The 27,697-nt window shown below is 43.3% G+C and overlaps 1 protein-coding gene across 1 annotated transcript; it reads left to right on the top strand.

Moving 5' to 3' along the window:
* Nucleotides 1-431: 431 nt before the first annotated feature.
* On the top strand, nt 432-3,502 carry LOC129638981 (tau-tubulin kinase 1-like). Its single transcript, XM_055563765.1, has 3 exons — nt 432-1,356; nt 2,105-2,303; nt 3,292-3,502. Exons 1-2 carry the CDS (start codon nt 750-752, stop codon nt 2,260-2,262), a joined length of 765 nt encoding a protein of 254 aa, XP_055419740.1. The 5' UTR covers nt 432-749; the 3' UTR covers nt 2,263-2,303; nt 3,292-3,502.
* The last annotated feature ends 24,195 nt before the right edge of the window (nt 3,503-27,697 follow it).

Below are 27,697 nucleotides of genomic sequence, written 5' to 3'. Positions count from 1 at the left end.
AAGGACAGAGAAGGCAATGGCACCCCACTCCACTACTCTTGCCTGGAAAATCCCATGGACGGATGAGCCTGGTATGCTGCAGTCCATGGGTCGCTAGGAGTCGGACATGACGGAGCGACTTCACTCACTTTTCACTTTCATGCATTGGAGGAGGAAATGGCAACCCACTCCAGTGCTCTTGCCTGGAGGATCCCAGGGATGGGGGAGCCTGGTGGGCTGCCGTCTATGGGGTCACACAGAGTCGGACCCGACTGAAGCGACTTAGCAGCAACAGCTGCAGCAATGTAAAGGAAGGGACTCCTGAGGGCTCAAAGTATGACCTGGTGCTGGAAGGCTTCCATGCAATCTGAAAGCCTTGATCACTCATTGGACGGTGGTCATGCCAATCCTTGCCTCCTGGCAAATGAGCTTAGAGCTGGCGCTGGAGGAAGTGGTCGCGGTTGACCCTTCCAGCTCCACCTACCGTCGCCAGCCCATCAGGGTCTTTCCCGCCTTGTCCACCGCCAGCTCAGCTTCGGTCTTGGTGGGCCAGTCTGCGGGCCACCCCCTCACCATTCCTGTTGTGGGGCCCACACCAGCAAGTCGCAGACTCCTGTTCCCTGTGCAGCCGACGTCTCTGCTGTCCCCACCCCCACCCTGCGGTCCCACTGCCAACAGCGTCTCCTCAGCGCAACACTCAGCCCTGCGGCCGCCATCTTCCCCACAGACCTCACTGCAGGACGATCACTGTCTGGCACGTCTCTCCTGCCATGTCTGCCATAGAGGAGCACTATTGGATCCCAGGTGGCCCGGATAGAGCTGGTGGCGGGGCGGGCCGTGACCCCAGTCTCCTTGGGGTCCAAGCATCTGCTTGGGAGGGGACGGAAGGAGTCGAGGAGGCCACGGCTCTTCTGGCTTCCTTGGAGGTCTCCAGAGCCCTTCCCGGGGAGCAGGGTTGGCCACAGGCCGCAGTGGAAGAGGAATGTGGTAGAGAGCCGTTAGAGGAGGAGGAGATGGAGGAAGATGTAGAGATGCAGGAGGACGAGGAAGAGGGTGAGATTGACTTCGACTTGGAGGACGTGGAGGAGGAGGAGCACCTGTCTGGAGAGGGCGAGGAAGAGGAGGACGACAGTGAGCAGGAGGGTGCAGCAGGGGTAATAGGCCTTGGGTTCTGCGTGGAGACGTTTGGGCCCCTGTTCTGGAGTGACGTCGACTCCTTTCTACACAATTTCCATGGCAACAAACGTGTCCTGTTCCGGCCTCCCACTGACCGCCTGATGGCCAGGGGCCGCTCCCAGCCACCCTTGGAGCCTGGAGAAGGTCCGGTGCCTCCTCAGGAGCAGGAAGACCTGGGAGAGGGAGGCAGAGTCTTGCAGGGTGAGTACCCGGTGGAGGGCGGTCCAGCCTGGGAGCTGCGGGATCCTGCGGAGGGGGTTGCTTCCTAGAAGACAGAGGAACCAGCAGTGGAGGCCGAGTTCTGGGCGAGGAAGCCCTGACTGCTGCCTCTGAGACTGGGAGGTTGAGGCCTGTGATCCCGGAGGGGCTGAGGCGGGCAAGTGGTGGCTGAGCCCTTGTGGGGCCATTGAGCTCAAAGGCAGGTAGGTCTCTAGCTGTCACGCAGTGGGTCAGAACTCTCAAAAACCTCCGGGCACAATTGCCACAAGTGGAAGCCCAGTTCTGTAGACCTTCATGGTCTCGAGAAAAAGCATGCTGCCTTCTACCAACCTAGAGGCAAACAAGTGGCATCCCTCCCTTTTGGTCAACGGCTTTAACAAATGTGAATATTCTCGGTAGGAGGATCTGAGAAAATGATGACATAGCACAGGGGCACTTTTCAGCGACTGAGGAATCTGTGAGCGTCCCCATAGAATTTGTCTTTAAGTCAAAGGAGCATTTTTTCCCTTGAAGTTCCGACAAACCCATACAAAATGGTGCCAGTATCAAATGATTGGGATCCCTTCTCCAAAGGGGCCAGAAATAATCAGAGAGATCTGTGTGCCGATCTACTGGAGAGAGGGGGAAAATGTTTGTGAAAATTGTCAAGCAGCAGACATGATGGGAGGCTAGAAATGTATCCAGGTATTATTTGTTGTTTCTTTTATTAAACCTATTTCTCTTCTCTCAGGCCTAGACTCGGCTGCTGATTTTCAGTTGGGATATTTTCCCTGCCAACTTTGGACTCCAATGTCTGCATCATTCTGCCCCAATGATGATGGTGAGGATCAGTATGAAAACACTGATGAAGAGGAAGAGGCTGGAAAGGAAAAACCTGAAGGACTCTGAATGGATGTGGTCTCAGCAAAAAGCAGCTCTGGATAATACAGGTATTATTGTATAGGCTTTCGTACGACATAACCATTCCTGACACATACCTGTTAAAAACAGCTTTATATTTTTTAATTTTTCTTCTGTAAAGTAAATAAGAAAATTGTTGAAATTTAATTTTGGAAAAACAGTTTATTGTTAATAATGAATTCTAGATAATGTAGGAGGCAGTGTGTTCTGAAATGTATTTCATTTATTGCCACAAGTCCTTTGTCCTGTAGCTTTAAGTCTACTACAGAGGGAAATTTACCAGACCTGGAAATGGAGACCAGTGCTTGTTTAGAGAATGGTCACCAGAAGCAGCAGCTACAGTGACTAGGCCATGCATTAGCTGGGTCATCATCACCTGGCCACAGAATTGTAGTCTCTTGTACTGGCAATGACTTTGAGAAAGCGATTCCTTACAAAGTAGTGAGATGTTAAGGGTTTCAAGAGAACTGCACTTCAGGATTAATTCACAAATATTAGTTCAATTTAGATTTTTTATTCAAAAGAAAAGGAAACTAGTCTCAGTAATATTATTGGTTGTCACTGAGTTGGTAATTAAATCTTTGTTTCGCTTTCCTCTATTCATTCATCTTTTACTCTCTCTCACTCACTCTCTCACTCTTTCTTAGTTTTCATGCATGTGGATATTTGATAAAGCCTCATCCTCATTTTACACATGTGGAAGCTGAAGGTCTGGAAATATAAGGGATTGATGATTTGTGCAAGGAACACCAGTTTTTAAGGTGGAATGACTTATTTAAATCACAGTGTGGCCTTTCAAGGAAACAGCAAGCATTTATAGTGGTGGGCAAGAGGGAGATAAGTTTTGGGTGAGCAATGATGTGCTCCCTGATCACCAAGGGTCTGGGATACAAGAAGAAAACATTTTTGTTTTCTCCTTGTTGAGAAAATAGATGTACATAGTATTGACTCATGTTTAGAAACTCACTGCATGTTATTGAGGTACAATTGTTAACTGGCTCTTATTTCATCCTACAGTGGGAAGGCAGAGGAAGAAGCAGACAGCAAAAGAAAAGATGAATCTGTTCTTCATGGTTATTCTTGTTTTCATTAGCCTGAAATACTAATTTTGTTTCAAAGTTTCAATGCCCCAAAATGATATTAACTATTGACATCTGACTTTACTCTTGCCTTTTACAGAAAATTGATAGTATTGTTCACATTGGAAATAAAGCTTGTTTGAAATTAATTCTCCCTTAGCCCAGTCAAGTTGACACGAAAATTAACCATCATAATTCCTGTGGAGAATACTCACCCTGTACATTGCCCATGAGATGACATACTTACAGGATGATGACCTTCCCCGTATAACAAAGACAATTTGAACAGGTCCTAGGTGTCAGGGTGCTCTAACAAACACATTTGTTAACAAATGTATTTTCTTAATTAAGAATGAAATGGATAACATGTTTATAAAGTAGTCTTTCAAGGTAAGTTAGAGAAAAAGGTATTCTAAAGGCCAGTGACTAGAGGCCCATCCCTTTGTCTCAATTTATTCTGCTCCTGCCCAAGGTCAAGATTGATTATCTCTAACTTGGATCATTAACAGCCTCATTCTCTCTGATTTTCTGCACTTTCACTATGATGTGTCTAGGAGTGAATTTTTGTTTTTTATCCTGCCTAGAACTCACTGAGCGTTTAGAATCGGTGCATTTCACTTGCTCTGAAAAATCCTTGGCCATCATTTTCTTCCCCATTTCTCTCTCCTGTCTTTCTGGGATTTGAATTAAACATATACTGTGTATCTCTTATCCTACTGTTTTTCATATTAATTTATTTCTCCAGGCAGAATTCTGGATGATTTCTTCTACTCTATCTTCCAATTCAATAATTGTCTTAGGTTTATTTTTCTTGATTACATTTATCACGATCTAATGGTTATGCCAAGTTTTATTTATTTATTTATTTTTTGCTGAGCTTCATGGCTTGTGGGATTTTCCTTTCTCGACCAGGGATTAAAACCAAGCCACTGCAAAGCACAGTGAACGCATGAGTCCTAATGGCTGGAGACCAAGAGAATTCAGTCTCTGCTGCTTTTTATGATTTTCTGTTCCCTGAAGATATTTTAAAACATACTTTTTAATTTTTTGAAATATGGGCCATAGTGATTATACTCTACTCTTCATTCTGGCTGTCACTTACAACATATGTTTTTTTCCTTCTGTGCCTACATAAGGTACAGGGCTTGAAGTTCCTTGGATCACTACAGTGATGTATATCCAGGCTGCAATTTATTCCAGTGCTTGTTACTTGTGGTTCACTATTACCTGAAAGGGGTAGTCACTTATTTTCAGCTTAAAGTGGTGGCAGAGCTCATCAGACCTACTCATTGGAGCTGTGGGATTTGACTTTCATTTTCTTTTCCCATGAGGCCACCAAAACCACAGATCAGTTCCATAATTCTTTCTTCTAGATTCAGCTAATGCCCTCAGGAAAAACTGGCTCTGAGTGCTGGGCTTTCCTATTTGGGTTCTTGTCTTCTTGAAGATTTTAGTCTCATAGTTTCTTAGTGCTTAACAAAGATACTTTCTTTATACATTTCATCCAGTAATTTTTAGTTGTCCTCATTGGGGTGGTTAGTCCAAATTACTAAGCCTGCCATTACTGTAAGCAGAGGTGTTCACCACCCTCCTAACTTCTCTCCTTGTCACCAATCTCTCTTTCTTCCAGTTTCTCCTCTAGAAAGTAACTGAAAGTTTCTTCCTGATGGTGTTATTTTCCTGCACAAATCCTCCAAAAGCTTGCTGCTAAATGTAAATTAGAAATCAAATTCCTCAGTTTGGACAAGCAGATCGAAAATGCTCTTTCTGAGAAAGTACTGTATAGCGCAGGGAACTCTGCTCAATACACTGTGGTGACCGAAATGGAAAGGAATTCTAAAATAGAGGGGTAACTGATTCACTTTGTTATACAGCAGAAGCGGCTATAACATTGTAAAGCAACTACACTCCAATAAAAATTAACTTAAAAATAAAAGAAGAGATGTGGATGGAAAGTGGAGTATGTGGAGTAGATTATGGAGAGAAAACATGAAGAAACGTTCTCTGCCAGTTACTGAGAAGTCTGAAATTTTTAAAGTAAGAAAATGATGTGATTTTATTTGGATTTAGACATGGCACTTGACTGGCAGTATGGAAATTGTGTAAGTGTCATAAATAGAATGTCTGCATCCCCCCAAAATCTGTATGTTGACATCTTAATTCCCAAGGCAATGGTATTAGACGGTGGAGTGTATGGGAGGGGCCTAGGTCATAAGGGTGGAGTCCTCACGAATGTGATTAGCGCCTCATTTAAGAGGGTCCAGAGAGATACTCTGCCCCTTCTGCCAAGTGAGGACATAGTGAAAAGTTGGCATTTAAGATCCAGGAAGTGGACTTCAGGAGACACCAAATCTACTGGTGCCTTGATCTTGGATAAACTGGCTTCTAGGACTGTGAAAAATAAATGTTTGCTGTTTATAAAATAAAGCATTCTTTCTTAGCTTCATTTATTCACTGAGTAGGTATTTTCTGTGCACTGAATGTGTGGCCCTCACTAGGCCAGATGCTTCCTATTCTTTTGCTTCTTACTTCATTTACCTCTTGTCTTACCTCCCAATGCACCTTATACTTTAGCAAAACTGAAATACTCATTGTCATGTGACAGAGCTGGGTCAGATAACAGATAGGCTAACTCCTAGGTCAGTGATATTTCCTCTACCTCAAAATACGATATTCATGTCTAAGTCATAATACATATTCATGTTTAAGTCCATTCAATCTAGATATCCATGTACATTCTAATAAATGACCAAGACAAAAACTCAAAAAGCACAAAGTGACTTTCTCATATTCCTTACTGTCTTTTGGAATCTTGCTCATATATATCTGGGATGTAAGCTCTGGAAAGAAATTCATTTTTGCCATCAAGCTTTTGGTAATTTCCATAGTCACAAGGGGGTCTTCCTTGGTGGCCCGGTGGTAAAGAACCCACCTGCCAATGGAGGAGACACGGGTTCGATCCCTGGGCTGGAAAGATCCCCTGAAGAAGGAAATGGCAGCCCACTCCAGTATTTTGCCTGGGAAATCTTAGGGACAGAGAAGACTACAGTGGGGTCCCGAGAGTCAGACACAACTTAGTAAGTAAACTAAAACAGTAAAACTGTGAGGCTTTTCTGTCTACATGTTGGGGCCAGGATGCTGGAGCATTAGAGTGGCCTGCTCTCCAGGGGCTAACTGCCTTGAAGATCTGATACACTGACTTTTGCCTCCTTCCCCTTCTATGATGCCAGCCAAGAAGCCTCACGTCAACTTTGCACCCCTTAGCTATGGGAGGGGGGCACTCCAGGTGCCCAATTTCTGTCCTGATGACCCTCCAGAGCCCTATCATAAAACTCATTGACTGAACCTCTTCTACCCTTTCCAGAAGAGAGGCACTTGGGTTGCCTGGAAGCCCAAGGATCTCAGAACGATCCCCAGTCAACTATCTTCTGATCCCTCGAAGTTGTCTAGAGCTTTCAGAATTCAACATGGACAGTCCATTTACTCCTTTCACAATGAAAAGCAAACTCTTGGGCATGTGCTGTTTGAAGAGAAAAGCAGATTTTGCATTTTTGCAGAGGGAAGGTGCAGGGTGGGGTGCCCCACTGCTGCGAACACGCAGCCCAGTTCTCCAGCCTTCCAGGGTGCTAGAGCTGACCCAGGAATGACCGCAGTGACCAGAATGAGCAGAGGGCTAGGTGGTGCCCAAGCCGTAATAGCAGGCAGAATCGCATGTCTTTTTGAATGGCTCCTGGCATCTGTGGAATTTGCTAACCTGGCGATGCCATCGGGGTGGGCAGAGCCAGGTGCGTGCCAGGCTTCCTGAAGGCTCCCTGGCAGGCAAAAGTGCTTCAAAGGCTATGCACTCCAAAGCAAAGGGATTCGTCCTTGGCGTGCTTCGTGGAGTGGAGTTCCTGGGCTGCTGATCTTGCCGCTCTCAGGCTCAGGGTCACTGATCATCCCCACCTTCCCTAAGGTAAGATGGGCTCACCCTAAAGGCTGGCTCTTAGAGGAAAAACAAGCTCTACTCCCCCACACTCACCCACCCCCTCCACTCCCTCCACCTCGTAGATTACGGGTTCACCCTGTCGTCTGTCTTCCTCCAGGTCCACAGCTGTCTGCAGTGTTCTCCAACTAGCAACTATGGCGTCCAGAGGTGCTGCGAGTCGTCATATTCCTACTGCTCCACAGGATCCTGCTCTTGAAGGGCAACAACTGCAATACCACCTGGAAACTCCAGTTTGACGTCCAGCCCAGCCTCCTCTGATGTTCCTGACGTCATTCTGGACTTTTTTAATTGGTAAGCGGAAGTCGCCAAGCTGCCAGGAACTGGGAGGGCGGTGGATGAATGGACAAACTTTTAGAAGGAGACAGCTGGGGGAGATGGCCTGGGCTTTTAAACCCTTGCCCATGCACCCTGCCTACTGGCCAGTTCCTAGAGGAATTGGTGATGAAGGTGGGGACGTACAGTTTAGACGGAGCCCCCTTGCTCTAGTGCCTGTGTTACTGTGGTAGCTAACAGCGCCCCGGTCATGGGGGTTGGGGAACTGCCATCCCAGGGTCGGCCCATCCATGTCCAGGGACTGAGTTCTCCTCAGTCATGTGTACTGGCCTCTGTGTTTATGTGTGTGTGCGTTTGTGCGTGTAAGCAGGGAGCGGCCAGTTGTGAGATGATGGCTAAAAATAATATTTTGCACTGAGTTGACATGTGGTATATTTGAGAGAGCCTTGAATGGCCTACTCTCAAGTTTCTGTCCCCGCTCTGCTCCACCAGATAGGGTCCTGTAGCAACAAACCTCCATGTTGAATGCACCAGATACATTCCCGCTTAATATCGCTGTATAGTGTTTCCTTGTCAGGTTTCTTGTTGACTCAAAGAAGCCAATCACATCCTTGCTCAGGAACCAGGGGCTACCTCACCCTCCAAATACTGCAAATCCCTCTTCCCACAGACCCTTTTGCTTCACTCTGTTCCAGAAGGCAACTCCCATATGTCCTACATGGGCCTGCGGTGTCCACCTTTCCTGGGCTTCCCAAGAAGTGAGTCACTGTGTCTCTAAACTATCCCTGTAACCACCCAGAAGGTCTGGACCACTCATGATTAGACGAGATAAAAATCCAAAGCTGTAAATTTGCACTGCTAGGAGTGTGAAATATTCTGAGGGGATTTGTACAGAGAGAAAAGACAACAACAACAACAAAAAAAAAATCCATGCAACTGAAGTGGCAGCACATAGCAGAAGATGGTTTCAGTCTGTACCCCTCTGGCTTGGGAGCCCAGCAATCTTCTGCTGTGCCACTCTGTTACCTTTGTCCCTGATGTAGTAAAAGTCCTGATCATCCTAGATACAGGGAAAAATGACCATAGCACTTTTGTGACACAGTGCTGAAATGAATTCAAACCCAACTCAAGGCAGAGACTTTAAAATTTATTAAGCAACCATTGTCATAGAGGAGACCCCTAGCGCTAATGAAACTGATTTGAGGCTCTCTGAAGGATAAAAATGCCTAATTGTGAGCAGAGTAGAGAGGACACCTCCCCCATCACACACAGAAAGTTTATCCAGTGACAAACAAGCAAAAAGGATCAGAGAGAAACACATCAGAAAACTTGAATACAGAGGGAGGAATGAATTTAAATTGATGCAAAGGCCCACAGTTTAATCTGGTTGGAAATCTAGAATTTGCTAAAAGAATTTATACCCCGGTAAGACCTTTGTCCTTGGCAGACAACTGTCTTCTCACTGTGTCCTCACATGGCCTTTTCTTTGTTTAGTGTAGGGGGAGAGAGAGAACTCTGTGGTATCTCTTCCTCTTCTTATAAGGATGCCCCCCTATTGGGTTAGAGCTCCATGCTTATGACATCCATGTCAGCAAACACAGTCAAATAGGGGTTAATGCTTCAGCATAGACATTTTGAGAGAATAGGATTCGGTCCATAACATCTTGATATATATTTTGTGTGCCTGTGAGGCCAGTGATTCCCAGAGTTCTTTACCTCAACTGGGACAACTTTTAGGCAGTGGCCCAAGAGTTTATAAAAAATGTACAGATGGGCCCATTTGCCAGCCAGGGCATCCAGTACTAAAAGGAGGATGGGCCAATTGTGCTGACCCATTGGTCCTGTCCTTTATCATGGGTATTGTCACTGTCCATCAGTATGACTGCTTTCCATCCCTCCAGGGGATGATGGTGACAATACCATATGTAGTGTACAAACATTCAATATTTCCCACACAATGGATTCCAAGGGGCTCCCCAGGTAGCCAAGAGGTCTGGAAGAGGGATGGCTTCTTCTACCACTATCTCATCTGCCCTCTTGCAAGAAAGATATGCCAGAAACTGTCTTGTACAGGGAGGCTCAGTAACCATGCTGAGGTTTTGGGGTGCTGGTTCCTTGATCCAAGGCATGCTGGGCAACTGCGTACAGGGTGTCACTGTCTCAGGGACTCTGAGAACCTCTATTTTGACGATTGCTCATTATGTGGCTGATACTTGCCACTCTAATGGTTTGTAGTACAAAGCCAAGAAGGGCAGTTTCTTGCATCAGTAGCCTGTGGGCAACTTATAGCAGTCATGGGTAGTCCAGAGATGCCAGGGGGCATGAACAAAGGTTACTAAAGCCTCAACAATGAAGAGGCTTCATTGGAGACACTACTGGGAGTGTCCATTGTTTTAGCCTTGGACAGGCTCTAGAGTCTTTTGTTGGAAGAAGCTTTTATCATTTTGTTAATATAAATTCGTTTAGTAAATTCTGGGTTTCTAGTTGGATTAAACTGTAACTGTAGACAGAAGCAGCCATACAACAAGTTTATATATTGATTCACAAGGAGCATAGGAACCTAACCCTATATACCCGCTGGGAGCAATGGTTTAGTGGTCACTAATTCATTACTTGTAGTGACTTTATAGGATATAAAGTGAACACACACTCACTCACTCGTTGCAGGAACTGATGTTCCTTGATCAACATGTGAAAATATGTTAGGATCACAGTTATGCTCAGGGCCTGTTCCTATTCCCATGCCCTTGGGAAGGAAAGCTACCTGCTAAAAGCCTCAGGTATCTTGGTTGACACATCAGAAAGCTTTGGAAAGGCCAGATACCTGTAGGGCTCAGGCTGGGTACTTGAGTATACTCATCCAAGACACCTCCAGGCTGGAAGCACATGATTAATGAGAGAAATGCCAGTTCCCAGAATGAATGTCTTTGAGAAGACAGCCTTAAAGCCTAAGAATCTGAAATGAATTTTTTGGGTAAAGCCAGAAGGTTCTCTCTTTGTGTCAAGCCACATTCCCAGTTCTAAAAACAGGTATACAAGAGAAAGTTTAACATGGTTGTGACAACAAAATGTCCTTCCCAGCTCAGATAATGTGACTTTGTGCAGGAGAATGTAGACTTGTTAGCTCAGCTCAGGAGGGCACTGAGGGTGGAAGATTACTTTTCCTGGCGCAGTCAGCTGCCCCTGGATGGATCCCCACCAACATGGAGAGCTGTGTCCATGCTGACTCTAAGATGGGGCTCTTTAGGGGGCTGAAGTAATTCTTTTTTTCTGCCAGCTGCCCTCTGCCTGCTTCCTCTCCTCTCCACTTGCCCAAATGCCTGCACTCTATCCCAGCCTCTCATCCTGCCTGGTGACATTGACCCAGTCTTTGTGCCCCATCCTCTGGAGAAAAGCTGGAGAGGAGAAGAGGAAGAGGCTGCCTCAGTGCGTGCTTCTGGCTCACTCACCATATGAAGAGAAGGGAGCAGGGGAAAGAATGTGCATACCTAGGACTACATGCGTCTGTGTGTGCCCGAGAAGGCACGGCCCTCAAAAGGTGACAGCTGGGGTACTCCCTGCTGTTTGTTCTCTGGGAAACTATGTGATGTTTACTGATAACCAGTGACTTCTCTGTTTCAGCAAAAGCCTTGCAAATGAAGCTGGTTTAGATTTTTGACAGGGTGCTGACAGGATATCGTGTCCATCTTAGTCCACATAAAAGAGGAAACCTGCTACTAGGCACTTGAGGGTTGTTTTTTGTTTTTTTTTTTTTTTTTTTGAAGTATAGTTGATTTTAAATGTTGTGTTAATTTCAGGTGCACAACAGAGTGACTCAGTTTTACATATACAGACATTCTTTTTTACATTATTTTTCATTGTGGTTTATCACAGGATATTGAATATAATTCCCTGTGCTATACCGTAGGACCTTGTTGTTTATCCATTCTATGTATAATAGTTTCCATCTGCTAGACCCAAACTCCCAATCCATTCCTCCCCTAAAACCTCCCCCTACCCCAGGCTGCTGCTGCTGCTGCTAAGTCGTGTCCAACTCTGTGCGACCCCAGAGACGGCAGCCCACCAGGCTTCCCCGTCCCTGGGATTCTCCGGGCAAGATCACTGGAGTGGGTTGCCGTTTCCTTCTCCAATGCATGAAAGTGAAAAGTGAAAGTGAAGTCGCTCAGTCGTGTCCAACTCTAGCGACCCCATGGACTGCAGCCCACCAGGCTCCTCCGTCCATGGGATTTTCCAGGCAAAAGTACTGGAGTGGGGTGCCATTGCCTTCTCCGCACCCCAGGCTAGGCAACCACAAGTCTGTTCTCTGTGTCTGCTAGTCTGTTTCTGTTTCATAGATAAGTTCATTTGTAGACAGTTGAGGGTATTTTTAATGACCTTTTAATTGTCATTTTAAAAGAATACATTTGAATCAGTTCTAATGAGGTGGATGAAACTGGAGCCTATTATACAGAGTGAAGTAAGCCAGAAAGAAAAGCACCAATACAGTATACTAAAGCATATATATGGAATTTAGAAAGATGGTAACGATAACCCTGTATGCAAGACAGCACAAGAGACACAGATGTATAGAACAGTCTTTCAGACTCTGTGGGAGAGGGAGAGGGTGGGATGATTTGGGGGAATGTCATGGAAACATGTATAATATCATATAAGAAACGAATCACCAGTCCGGGTTCGATACAGGATCCTTGGGGCTGGTGCACTGGGATGACCTGGAGGGATGGTACGGGGAGGGAGGTGGGAGGGGGGTTCAGGATGGGGAACACGTGTACGCCCGTGGCGGGTTCATGTTGATGTGTGGCAGAACCAATACAATATTGTAAAGTAATTAGCCTCCAATTAAAATAAATGAAATTTTAAAAAATATGTGTTTAACTTATTAGTTTATGTTGGGTCTTAGTTGTGGCACATGGGATCTTCATTGCCTACATGCAGCATCTCTTAAGTCAGGGCATGTGGGATATTTATTTTTAGTTTGCGGGTTGTTTAGTTGCAGCCTATGGGATCTTTTAGCTTTGGTGTGTGGGATTTTGTGGTGGCATGGGGGATCTTTTAGTTGTAGTGTGTGGGATCTTTGTAGTTGCATGTAAATCTCTAGTTACAGCATATGTGATCTTTTAGTTGTTGCATGTAGGATCTTGTAGTTGCAGAATGAGGAATATGTTTAGTTGCAGCTTGTGAGATCTTTTACTTGTGCTATGGGGATATTTGTTGTGATATGTGGGATCTTTGTTGTGTCAGGTAGGAACTTTTAGTTGTGACATGCGGGATCTTTTAGTTGCAGTAAGCAAGATCTTTAGTTGTGGCATGGGGCATCTTTAGGTGCTACATACAGAATCTTTTAGTTTTGGTTTGCAGGATCTTAGTTCCACCATGCAGAATCTATTAGTTGTGGTATGTGGGATATTTTAGTCACAGCATGTGGCATCTATCAGTTGGGAAATGCAAGATCCTTCTAGTTGCAACATACATGATCTGCATTGCAGCATATAGGATTTTGTTGTAGCACATGAGATCTTTACCTGCGGTATGTGGGATCTTTGTTGCGGCATACAGGGTCTTTTTAATGGTGGCAGGCAGACTCTTCATTGTAGCGTGTGGGATATTTATAGTTGTGGTATATGGGACCTTTGTTGCAGCATGGGGGATCTTTAGTTGTGGCATATGGGATCTTTTCATTTTGGTATGTGGGATCTTTGTTGTGGCCCATGGGATCTTTGTTGTGGCATGTGGGATCTTACAGTTGCGGTGTTGGGATATTTGTTGCAGTATATGGGATCTTAGCTGCGGCATGTGAAATATTTTAGTTCAGGCATGTGGGATCATTTAGTTGGAACATGCAAGATATTTTTAGTTGGAGAATGTGAGATCTTTGTTGCAACATGTCCGATTTTGTTGTGGCATGTGGGATCTTGAGTTATAGCACGTGGGATCTTTGTTGCAGCATGCAGGGTCTTTTAGTTGTGGCTTGCTGGATCTTTTTAGTTGTGGCATGCAGGATCTTTTAGTCTTCATATGTGGGATCTTTGTTCTGGCATGAAGGATCTTTTTTGTGGCATGTGAGATCTTTAAGTTGTGGTATGCAGGATCTTTTAGTTTGGCATGTGGGATCTTTGTTGGGGCATGTGGGATCTTTGTTGCTACACGTTGACTCTATTAGTTCTAGCATGTTGGATCTTTTACTTGTGGCATGTAAGACCCTTTTAGTTAGGTCATGCTTGTTCTTCATTGCCGCCTGTGGGATTTTGTTGCAGCATGTGAGATCTTTCTGTTGTGGTATGTGGGATCTTTACAGTTCTATTATATGGCATCTTTGTTGTAGTATGTGGGATCTTTAGTTGTGTTATGGGATATCTTTAAATGTGGCATACAGTATCTTTTAAAAAGTTTTGGTATGTGAGATCTTTGTTGCAGCATGCGAGATCTTTTAGTTTTGGTATTAGGATCTTAGTTTTGGCATGTGGGTTATTTTAATGTGGTATGTGAGATCTTTAGTTGCATTTTAGTTGGGGCATGCAAGATATTTTTAGTTATAGAATGTGGGATCTTCATTGCAGCATGTGGGAATATGTTGCAGCATATGGATCTTTAGTTGTTTTAGTTGATATCTTTGTTGTGGCATGTGGAGTCTTTTTAATTGCGACAGGCAGTGTCATCATTGTGCTATGTGCAATCTTTTTTATTTGTGACTTATCAGATCTTTGTTGTGGAATCTGGGATCTTTGTTGTAGCATGTTGGATCTTTTAGCTGGTGGCATGTAGGATCTGTAATTTGTGGCATGTAGGTGACACGACTGAGCGACTGAACTGAACTGAGGCTATTTTTAGTTGTGTGATGTTTGTTGCATCATGTGGCATCTTTCTTGCAGCATGTAGGACCTTTGCTGGATCTTTTAGTTGTAGTATTGGGATCTTTCTTAAGCATATGGGATCTTAGTTGTAGGATGTGGGACCATTTAGTTGTGGTATCTTTAAGTTGAAGCATGTGGTAACTTTCTTGTGGCACGTGGGAACTTTTAGTGTGGCGTTCAGCATCTTTTAGTTGGAGCATGTGAGATATTTTAGTTGCTGAATGTGGGATCTTTGTTGCAGCATATGGGATTTTCTTGTGGCACGTGGGATCTTTAACTGTACCATGTGGGATTGTTGTTGCAGCATGTGGGGTAGTTTTAATTGTGGCAGGCAGGCTCTTCGGTTTGTCATGTGGGATCTTTTTTGTTGTGATATGTGGGATCTTTGCTGCAACATGGGATCTTTTAGTTGCAGCATGCAGGATCTTTTAGTCGTAGCATGTGTGATTTTTCTTGTGGCATGTGGAGTCTTTGTAGTAGCATGTGGCATCTTTAGTGGTGGCATGCGTGATCTTTTTAATTGCTCTGTGTAGGAACTTTGTTTCGGCATGTGGGATATCTTTCTGTTTTTGGCATGTGGGATCATTTTGTTGGGGCATGTGAAATCTTTTTAGTTGCAGCATGGGAGTCTTTTTAGTTGTGGCATGCAGGATGTGTGTTGCAGCATGAGGTATCTTTATCTGTGGTGTGTGGGATCCTTGTTGTGGCATGTAGGATCTTTAGTTGTAGCATGTGAGATCTTTGTTGCAGCTTTCAGGGTTTTCAAATTGTGGCAGGCAGGATCTTCGTTGTGCCGTGTGGGATCTTTGTAGTTGTGATATGTGGACACTTTGTTGTGGTATGTGGGATCTTTGTTGGCGACATGCAGAATCTTTTTAATTGTGGCATAGGATCTTTGTTGTGGCATGAAGGATCTTTTTATTTGTGGCATATGAGATCTTTTGGTTGTGCCATGCAAGATCTTTAGTTCAAGCGTGGGGAATCTTTTTATTTGTGGCATGGAAGATCTTCATTGTGGCATGCATGATCTTTTAGTTCCAGCCTGCCAGATCTTTATAGTTTTGACATGCAGGATCTTCAGATGTGGCATGCGGGATCTTTCGTTGCAGCGTCAGGATCTTTTAGTCATGGTATGTGGGATCTTGGTAGTGCGTGTGGATCTTTAGTTGGGGCATATGGGATATTTTTTAGGTGCGGCATGCAGGATCTTTAGTTGCAGCATATGGGATCTTTCATTGGGGTAAGTAGGAACTTTGTTGCAGTATATGGGATCTTTGTTGTGGCATGCAGGATCTTTTAGTTGCAGCATGTGAGATATTTTTGGTTGTGGAATGTGGGATCTTTTTAACTGGGGCATGCAGGATATTTGTTGCAGCTGAGGGATCTTTTTAATTGTGGCGTGTGAGATCGTTGTGGCATGTGGATCTTTTAGTTGTGGCAGGCAGGATCTTTAGTTGCATTATGGGGAATCATTTTATTTGTGGCCCGCAGGATATTTTAGTTTCAGAATGTGAGATCTTTTTAGTTGTGGCATGCAGGATCTTCAGTTGGGGTATGTGGAATCTTTTTATTTGTGGCATGCAGAACTTTCATTGTGGCATGTGGGATCTTTTACCTACAGCATGCAAGGTCTTTTTAGTTGCAACACGCAGGATCTTCAGTTGTGGCATGTGGCATCTTTAGTTGTGGCATGCAGGATCTTTAGTTGTGGCACGTGGGATCTTTATTTGCAGCATGTGGGACCTTTAGTTGTGGCATACTATTTAATTGTGGCATGTGGGATTTAGTTCCCTGACCGGGGATCAAACCTGGTCCCCCTGCGTTGGGAGTGCAGTCTTAGCCAGTGCAGCACCAGGGAAGTCATGACACTTAAGAATTTTGTGTTAGGTATACATGTGTTCCCCATCCTGAACCCTCCTCCCTCCTCCCTCTCCATACCATACCTGTGGCAGATTCATTTCGATATATGGCAAAACCAATACAATATTGTAAAGTTAAAAAATAAAATAAAATTTAAAAAGAAAGGATTTTGTGTTAGGTTGAAAAGAGCTGAAATGCAGCAAACCAGCTGCACCTTACCAGTGCACTTACCAGTGGCACTCCCCCCAGGCTGTACATATTTGTATTTGGAGTACACCAACGCGCAGTCCATAACACTTTTAATTTGCCTTTTTGAGATGTATGGATACTTCCACCACGTTCTCATGCAGATCCCTTCTAGCACATAGGGCGTCCTCTCTGGGAAGATAAAGTAGAACACGTCTCCCGTCTTTTGGGCTGCATCTCAGAGCCAGGGCACACAGCTTGATGAGGAGAATGTGGACTGTATTTCAGCTCCCATTTGCTCTTATCGCTGGGAGTCTCTCGACCAGGCTCTGTGCTGGCCCTTTAGGGTCTTCTGGATCCCACCAAAAGGGATGGCTGTCTGAGTGGCACTAAATGGTCTAGAATGAGAAGTATGACCTTGGGGTCGGTGGGGTCCCTGGCTCCCTGGCCCTGCTAGATTTTCTTAACTGACATACATAGCTTCCATTCTCTAATGGCATGTTTGAGGGGGGTGGGGTCTGAATGGTTGGAATAAAGGGCTGTGTTTATAGCAACTCCTGTAAGCACTTTGCTGGGGCTTGATCATGGTAACCCTAAATGCTAGTGTCTGGGATTTGACCTAACACAGAGCCCCATTTACTTCTCAGTTGTTATTCAGACAATTATTCCCAATAGCACTTTGCTTTCTAAAGCATTCGACTTGGGATAACTGATTTCTCCCTTTGCAGGTCAGCTTCTGGGCAGTTAGCCTGCAGTGAAGCCAGCAGGTTGAATCATGAGAGTCACACGTGTTTCTATAGGAGCGGTGGGATGTTATTTACAGAGAATAATGCGCCCTAGCTGTACAGCTGGTTATAGACAGTTTTGAGCCAATAGAGAAGAAAAGCTTATTTGTGCACAGTGCCTTACATTTCACCATGTGGACATGCAGTCCTGAAAAAAACCCAGGGGGAAGAAACACACTCAAACCCGTGCTCACACATTCAGTCACACTTTCCCATGAAATCTATAACACACATAAGAATTCTCATACATTCACTTACTCAGATACATGCTGACACATTCACTCTTGAACATACTCACTCATAGTCTTACATTTTTGCATCAACATGTTGACACATGTGGACATGCTCACGTTTTTTTACACATGAACACGCTGGTACATTCACACACAAAGAGACTCTTACACTCAGGTTCACTCACACATGAACATGCTCACATGCATGGGTGCTAAGTCACTTCAGTTGTGTCTGACTCTGTACGACGCTACTGACTGTAGCCTGCCAGGCTCCTCTGTCCATGGCATTCTCCAGGCAAGAATACTGGAGTGGATTGCTGTGCCCTCCTCCAGGGGATCTTCACAATCCAGGGTTCGAACCCGCATCTCTTACCTCTCCTGCATTGGCAGGCAGGTTCTTCACCACTAGCACCACCTGGAAAGCCTGAACGTGCTCACACACGGACATATTTGCATATTCATTGAAACACATGTGCTCCTACTTATGCACACTCAAATCACTCACACGTCAAATTCACACATTCATACAAAGAAATATGCTCACACACCCTTATGGCAGAAAGTGAAGAGGAACTAAAAAGCCTCTCGATGAAAGTGAAACAGGAGAGTGAAAAAATTGGCTTAAAGCTCAACATTCAGAAAACGAAGATCATGGCATCTGGTCCCATCACTTCATGGGAAATAGATGGGGAAACAGTAGCTGACTATCTTTTTGGGCTCCAAAATCACTGCAGATGGTGACTGCAGCCATGAAATTAAAAGATGCTTACTCCTTGGAAGAAACGTTATGACCAACCTAGATAGCATATTGAAAAGCAGAGACATTACTTTGCCAACAAAGGTCCGTCTACTCAAGCCTACGGTTTTTCCAGTGGTCATGTATGGATGTGAGAGTTGGACCATAAAGAAAGCTGAGCGCCGAAGAATTGATGCTTTTGAACTGTGGTGTGGGAGAAGACTCTTGAGAGTCCCTTGGACTGCAAGGAGATCCAACCAGTCCATTCTGAAGGAGGTCAGCCCTGGGTGTTCTTTGGAAGGAATGATGCTAAAGCTGAAACTCCAGTACTTGGGCCACCTCATGCGAAGAGTTGACTCATTGGAAACGACCCTGATGCTGGGAGGTATTGGGGGCAGGAGAAAAAGGGGACGACAGAGGATGAGATGGCTGGATGGCATCACCAACTCGATGGACGTGAGTTTGAGTGAACTCCGAGAGGTGGTGATGGACAGGGAGGCCTGGCATGCTGCAATTCATGGGGTCGCAAAGAGTCGGACACGACTGAGCGACTGAACTGAACTGATACATGCATATTAAATGGGTCACCCAAAGAACATGCTCACACACCGATAGACACAATAGCATACATTTGTACTCACACACACATATCCCAGGGACGGGGGAGCCTGGTGGGCTGCCGTCTATGGGGTCGCACAGAGTCGGACACGACTGAAGCGACTTAGCAGCAGCAGCATATTCATACATCATTCACACACATCAACATACTGAGAGAGACAATTCCTAGGTGGGTTGATAAGAAGTCCGGGGTCCCCGTGGAGGAGAAAAGGGTCTAGCTAGGGCTCTCAAGGAACAGATAGGGGTCTGGAATTCTCAAGGAGGAGAAAAGGACAAACTTTTTTTTTTTTTTTCTTTAAGTTTTTTTCTTTTAAGCTGATGATTACACAACAAACAACTTGGCTTAAACTGTGCTAAGGATTATTTAACAACAATGTATCCTGCTTGAGGATAGTTGCTCCTTCTTAAAAACCTTCGGAACTGAACTGAACTGAACAACCTTCTGACTAGTCCTGTTATCTTAAAATGTGTATTATGGGAGTTCACCTGGCAAGATCTTTCTATCCTTAGTTCTAATCCTGTCATCTTACAATGTAAATTGTGGGAGTGGGTCTAGTAAGATCTTTACAACCTTGGAACATTATTTTGATTTTTTTGTAATAACAAATTAAAAAAGTATATAGCTCCCTTGTTAAGACTAGCCAGGGGGACACTCTCCATCCCCCTTCTGATGTCTATGTCAGCAGCTTTCTCTGTCCCTTTTTATTCTTTAATAAAACTCGGCTACATAAAAGCTCTTGAGTGATCAAGCCTGGTCCCTGGTTCTGAAGCTAAATCTTCTTCAGAGATCACGAATTGGACATGATTCACCGTAAGCTATCAGTACTGATATTCTCTCACACACTGACACAGATAAAATTCATGTTTGTTCACACTTGCACATGAATGTATACCTACAGACTCACAACCACTCCCAAACACGCTCATGAATTCAATCACACATAGGAGCATATCATCACCTTCATTCACGCAAATGAGCACACTCACATTAGTGTGTTTCTATGCACAAACGTGCTCATATATCTGCTCAAATCTAGATACACTCAAATCTAATCCCAGAACACTCATCAGATCAAATCAGACCAGATCAGTCGCTCAGTCGTGTCCGACTCTTTGCGACCCCATGAATCGCAGCACGCCAGGCCTCCCTGTCCATCACCAACTCCCGGAGTTCACTCAGACTCATGTCCATCGAGTCAGTGATGCCATCCAGCCATCTCATCCTCTGTCGTCCCCTTCTCCTCTTGCCCCCAATCCCTCCCAGCATCAGAGTCTTTTCCAATGAGTCAACTCTTCGCATGAGGTGGCCAAAGTACTGGAGTTTCAGCTTAAGCATCATTCCTTCCAAAGAAATCCCAGGGCTGATCTCCTTCAGAATGGACTGGTTGGATCTCCTTGCAGTCCAAGGGACTCTCAAGAGTCTTCTCCAAGACCACAGTTCAAAAGCATCAATTCTTCAGCACTCAGCCTTCTTCACAGTCCAACTCTCACATCCATACATGACCACAGGAAAAACCATAGCTTTGACTAGCTGGACCTTTGTTGGCAAAGTAATGTCTCTGCTTTTCAATATGCTGTCTAGGTTGGTCATAACTTTCCTTCCAAGGAGTAAGTGTCTTTTAATTTCATGGCTGCAGTCACCATTTGCAGTGATTTTGGAGCCCAGAAAAATAAAGTCTGACACTGTTTCCACTGTTTCCCCATCTATTTCCCATGAAGTGATGGGACTGGATGCCATGATCTTGGTTTTTCTGAATGTTGAGCTTTAAGCCAGCTTTTTCACTCTCCACTTTCACTTTCACCGAGAGGCTTTTCAGTTCCTCTCCACTTTCTGCCATAAGGGTGGCGTCATCTGCATATCTGAGGTTATTGATATTTCTCCCGGCAATCTTGATTCCAGCCTGTGTTTCTTCCAGTCCAGCGTTTCTCATGATGTACTCTGCATATAAGTTAAATAAACAGGGTGACAGTATACAGCCTTGACGAACTCCTTTTCCTATTTGGAACCAGTCTGTTGTTCCATGTCCAGTTCTAACTGTTGCTTCCTGACCTGCATACAAATTTCTCAAGAGGCAGATCAGGTGATCTGGTATTCCCATCTCTTTCAGAATTTTCCACAGTTTATTGTGATCCACACAGTCAAAGGCTTTGGCATAGTCAATAAAGCAGAAATACATGCTTTTCTGGAACTCTTCTTGCTTTTTTCATGATCCAGCAGATGTTGGCAATTTGATCTCTGGTTCCTCTGCCTTTTCTAAAACCAGCTTGAACATCAGGAAGTTCATGGTTCACATATTGCTGAAGCCTGGCTTGGAGAATTTTGAGCATTACTTTACTAGCGTGTGAGATGAGTGCAATTGTGCGGTAGTTTGAGCATTCTTTGGCATTGCCTTTCTTTGGGATTGAAAACTGACCTTTTCCAGTCCTGTGGAGAACACTCATACAGTCACGCAAACTAAGATGTTGAGATTTTCACTGACATGAATTATACACACAGAAAACTGCTCCTACATTCACTCCCATGTACCTATTCATATATTAATCCACATATGGATGCCATCACATAGTCACATATATGAGCATACACATATAAACACACATTTCAATAAAATGACACATACTTACTTACATGTTCATTCACATATACCCAAATTGACACATTCACAAAATGAGCTTATTCATATATTAACATGCTCAAACACACAAAACCCTCACAAATTTTTTTACACAAAGAAAATTTCACATAAATGCACATGCTCATATTCGATACAACTCAAAAATCTGCTCAAACACTCCATTAACACTTGAAGACATAAACACGTGCAAATAAACAGATTGACATATTCACTCACATGATTAATTCATGTACACAGACTTGCCCACATACAATCACAACTTTGCTTCAGATTTACATCATGCTCACATACATGAACTTGCTTACACATTCAGTTCCACTCAGGAAAAATAATTATACATTAACACCTTCACACACACCAACTTGATCATGCAATAGTCTACACACATGAACATGCTCCCATACATGCGTGAGCTCACGCACTCAGATATGAACACGCGAATTCATTCATACACAAACAGACTTTCACTGTTGCACATTAACATGCTCAAAACACAAAGGTGTTCACACTTGTATTTACATATGTTCATGCTCACACTCACGGGCATACTCAGATGTTCACGCATACATGAACATACTTAAACGTGAACATTCCCAGACACACAAAGCATGTTTACATGTTATCTCCCTAACAAGTCTACACTCTCACTTAAATTCCCACAAAAATACACATATCTAATGGACTTGTATACTGACACAGTTGCACACTTACATCCACTCCCTCCGACCTCTCACACACATTCATACATGCACATGCTCTCACATTTATTTAACAGACAACATGCTAACACACGAATCACTCATGTATGATCAATTTCACACACAGGAACAAGTTCACTTATTCACACAGCCTGCATGCTCATACACACACACATGTGTATTAACACAGACACTGCAAAATCACTCATGCTGAGACCTGGACATGATAACACATTCACATTTAGACAGGATCATATTCATATTCATGCACACAATCTCTCACACACAGATGCTCATATATTCACTCACAGTTGCACATAGACACACTCACATTATCACTTCCACACAAGTGAACACACATTTAGTCACACATAGACAGAATCACATTCACTCACAGAAAAGAACACACACATTACCATGCCCTAACACAAGCATGTTTACATATTCATTAACACACACACGTTGCTGTATCCACTTATACTTGTAGATTAATAATATGCACGTATATATGTATCGATATACATATACATGCTCATGCATTTAATGACAGACTTTTTTCACAGTCACGCAAGCGCAAATGTACAAAAACACAAATGCAAAGCATACATTCACTCACATTCATGAAAGTACATGATATGCTTACATATTCATTCGAACACAGGAATATGATCACATGTATATACTCAGTCATTTACACCCAGACAGGAACATGTTCACATAATCACACAGTGAACCTGATCACAAACTCACAAGTACACTCATTAAAACAGTTGTGTACATGCATATGATCAGCATTCACACATACATCCATGCATGGATTCAGAAATAGATGTACACATTAACAAGCTCACACAGATCATCATGGTTCCACATTCACTCAGAGGTAAACATGCTACCATCATGCACATGCTTACAAATTCACTCAAAAACGTGAACACACAGAAACACACAAAAGCACATTAATACACTGACATATGAACAGGCTCAATTCACTCCTACACACAGACAAGCTCACATACGTCCACAAAGTACACATTCACTCAAATGAACATGCTCAAAGATTTACTGCCATCCATAGATACGCTGACACATGGACAAATTCATTCAAATACAAATATGCTTAAACTAAAATAGTTATGCACTCACTGACACACCTCAATATGCTTCACATACACCGTGTCAGTCATAAATTTACATACATGAACATACTCCTCCTTAAGTTGTTCACAAACATGCACATTCAATCACACATGCAAATGTGGGTACAATCTCCTTCACACACATAGGTGCACATGCACACACACACACACACACACACTCGATGCTGCCCCCACATCAGGACCCAGTATTCTCAAAGCAGGCCTCTTTTGGCAGGCTGTTGCCCTCTTACCACATGAACTGTGGTGTGGGCTCCCAAATATTAACAACACTGGATGGCTGTTTTGGATACAGATGCTCACATCTCCCTAATCCTAGTAAGCACTCATATTTTAAAACAAGGGTCCCCTACCTCTAGGATCTAATGCCTGATGATCTGAGATTAAGCTGATGTAATAATAATAGAAATAAAGGGCACAACAAATGTAATATACTTAAAACATCCCCCACCACCCTGGTGCATGGGAAAATTGTCTACCCCAAACCAGTCCCTGGTGCCAAAAATGTTTGTGACTGTTGCTTCAAAGGGATTCCCCAGGAGATGACTGGCTTGGGAGGATAATTAATTGAAAGGATGATTGTCTACTGAGGCTTTAAAATTGACTTAATTTTGCTAAAAGATGCTTCTGCCCTGGTTGTTCTCTCTGAAATTATCTCTTTTCCTGTTATTGGAATCAGCAGATAACCTCACGAAACAATCCTAAGGCTTCTATTCTACTGGTAGGCCCTGGCCAGTGGAAATTACTGAACTTCCCTCTACCCATGTGGGAGGTATTACTAAAAGTAAAGCACTGAAGGATTATGACCTGTCTTAGCCTTGTTAGTGAAAGGATACGGATCCCCACTTTGTGGTTTCCTGCTATGGCCTGTCCTCAAGCCACGACTAATGGGTAGAGGCTATCTATGGACTAGAGAGAATTAAAGGAGGCTGCTCCCTGTACCAGAGCCCCTCTACTAGGTATTGACATTATGAATCTCATACCGGAATGAATGACACTCAAGTAATATTGGTAAATGGTCCGCAGTCCTAGACTGGTCTAACATGTTCTCTTTGTTAAATGTGTCATAGGATAATTGAGCACAATTTGCCTTCCCCTTTGAGGATCAACAGTACACTTTTCCCAGTTGCCTGTAGGGTACATGAATACCTCTGGGATTTCACAAGGAATTTGCCGTGTGGATCTAGATTCCTGCTCTGCACCAGGCACCTCCCACAGAAACTCAGCTCTGGCATTGTACTGATGTCATCCTTGTCCCTGGACCTGGCTATGACTCTGTGTCACACACTGTCACCACTGTGAGCAAACACTTCACTGAGTGTTGGCAACGTTGTGGTAAAAAGGGAACACTTCTGCTCCATTGGTGGGAATGCAAAATCGTGCAGCCACTATGAAAAACAGTGCGGAGATTCCTCAAAAAATTGAAAATAGAATTATCAGATCATCCAGCAATCCCACTCCTGAAAATATATCCAAAGGACATGATTCCTGCTCTGCTCTTATATGCTCATTGCAGCATTATTTGCAATAGCCAAGAATTAAGACAACCTAAGTGTTTGTGGCAGATGAAAGGATAAAGAAAACATTATATGCATATATATGTATATGTGTGTATAATATATATATATATATATATATATATATATATATATATATATGGCTTCCATGGTGGTTCAGATGGTAAAGAATCTGCCTGCAACGCAGGAGACCTGGGTTTGATCCCAGGATGAGGAATATCCCCTGGAGAAGGAAATGACAACCCACTCCAGATATATATATATATATATATATATATATATATATATATATATATAACACAATATATGTAACACAATATGTATTTAATATAATATATATATATATATATACAGTATATGTTCAATATAATGTACTATATATCATAAATACTTATGTGGCATAAAATAGAATTCTTTTTAAAAATTCATCTGAAAAAATATTTTTGCCTTTATGGGGGTGAAACTGAGGGGAAGCAGGAGCAGTGATAATACATAGTGGATTCTCCTTCCTTCAGACTTCTTGCCTTTCTCTGGAAATCTCTACAGGCAGAGCTTAATAGGGAGACAGTTGAAAAGGCAAAATGGGGTTGGCAGTGACCCAGAAACTTAGAACACATTATAGAATTTGGAACTCATATATTAGACAACTTTAACTTACCTAGCCTCTGTGTCTTATGCCACATATACCCTGAGAGAGAACGCAAACACTGTGCCTTTTGTAACAAAAGAAACACAGAAATGACTGTAATGACATCAATAACACCCACTTTCAAAAACACAAAAACTAAAATTGAGACCTTTGTCAGGAGCTGTAGTGATGTTTATATAGTAAATAGGGAACCGTTGACAGATTTTAATTAAGTTTACAAATTTTACTAATTTTGGTATTGAAAATTTCATACACATAATGACTTCTCTTCTTTCTCACATGGTCACCTAGAAAACTCAGAGTGTAGGTAAAAAGCATCCTTCTCCATATATTTGTTTAATATTCCAGCCTCAGGCACACTCAACACCTTTGCCTGAGCACCAGGTGGAACATCACTCTTACGTAAGCCAGTTTTTCTACCTGAAAGATTTTAAATCAGCCTTAAAAAATTTTTGTAAGAATTGGGAGATCTAAAGATAAAACCTGTGTAAAAACTGTGTAGAGACACAAACCTTCTATGACTCAGAAACTTATCTGGAGCACTGTGTGGGTGTGTGTGAGTGTATGTGTAAGTATTATTTCAGTTGAACTTTAAGCAAACTGCAAACATACACTCTACACAGAAACACTTTCCAATTCCCTGTGTTTAAACTCATGGGATGAGCTGCCCTGCAGAGGCAGGGCCTGGGGTCTTTGGGCAGGTATGGCAGTTAAAGAGTGCGAGCTCTCAAACTAGACCTCCTACCCTGAGCTTGTTATATATACAGTGTGAAGTAAGTCAGAAAGAGAAAAACAAATATCGTTCATTAACGCATATATATGGAATCTAGAAAAATGGTACTGATGAACTTCTTTGCAGGGCAGGAATAGGATTCAGATATAGAGAGCAGACTTATGGACACAGCGGGGGCAGGAGAGGGTGGGACGAATTGAAAGAGCAGCATTGACATATATACGTTATTATATGTAATATAAATAGCTGATGTAAAGTTGCTGTATAACACAGGGAGCACAACTTTGTGCTCTGTGACAACCTAGAGGGGTGAGATGGGGTGGGAGTCGAGAGGGAGTTTCAAGAGGGAGGTGACACATGGATATCTATGGCTGATTCATGTTGCTGTATGGCAGAAACCAACACAACATTGTTGTCTGCACAGAATTGGACATGACTGGAGTGAAGTGACTTAGCAAAAACACACCATATGACCCATCAAACCCACTCCTGGGCATATAACCGGAGAAAACTCTAATTCAAAAAGATACATGCACCCCAACATTCATAGCAGCACTATTTACAAGGGCCAAGACAAGGAAGCAACCTAAATGTCCATCCACAGATGAATGGATAAAGAAGATGTGGTACACATATACAACAGAATACTACTCAGCCATAAGAGAATGAAATATAATGAGGCCATTTATCAGCAACATGGATGGACCGAGAGATTATCCTACTAAGTGAAGTAAGTCAGACAGACAAAGACAAACACCATAGGATTTCACTTACATGTGGAATCAAACTATGTTACAAGTGAACATATTTACAAAAGAGAAACACTCACAGACATAAAAAACAAATTCATAGTTACCAAAGGGGTAAGGGGGTAGAGAAGGGGTTAATTGAGAGGTTGGGATAAGCAGATATAAACTACTAAATATGAAATATATAACCAATGAGGTCCTACTGTAGAGCACAGGGAACTATCTGTAATAACCACAATGGGAAAGAATATGAAAACGTATATGCTTAAAGCTCAACACTCAGAAAACTAAGATCATGGCATCTGGCCCCATCACTTCATGGGAACTAGATGGGGAAACAGTGGAAACAGTGTCAGACTTTATTTTTTGGGGCTCCAAAATCACTCCAGATGGTGACTGCAGCCATGAAATTAAAAGACGCTTACTCCTTGGAAGGAAAGTTATGACCAACCTAGATAGCATATTAAAAAGCAGAGACGTTACTTTGCCAACAAAGGTCCATCTAGTCAAGGCTATGGTTTTTCCAGTAGTCATGTATGCACGTGAGACTTGGACTGTGAAGAAAGCTGAGCACCAAAGAATTGATGTTTTTGAACTGTGGTGTTGGAGAAGACTCTTGAGAGTCCTTTGGACTGTAAGGAGATCCAACCAGTCCATTCTGAAGGAGATCAGTCC

This window comes from Bubalus kerabau, chromosome X (assembly GCF_029407905.1).
Source record: "Bubalus kerabau isolate K-KA32 ecotype Philippines breed swamp buffalo chromosome X, PCC_UOA_SB_1v2, whole genome shotgun sequence".
Lineage (NCBI taxonomy): Eukaryota > Metazoa > Chordata > Mammalia > Artiodactyla > Bovidae > Bubalus > Bubalus kerabau.
The sequence above is the reverse complement of the archived record's forward strand: the minus strand, read 5'-3'. Positions and strand labels throughout refer to the sequence as shown.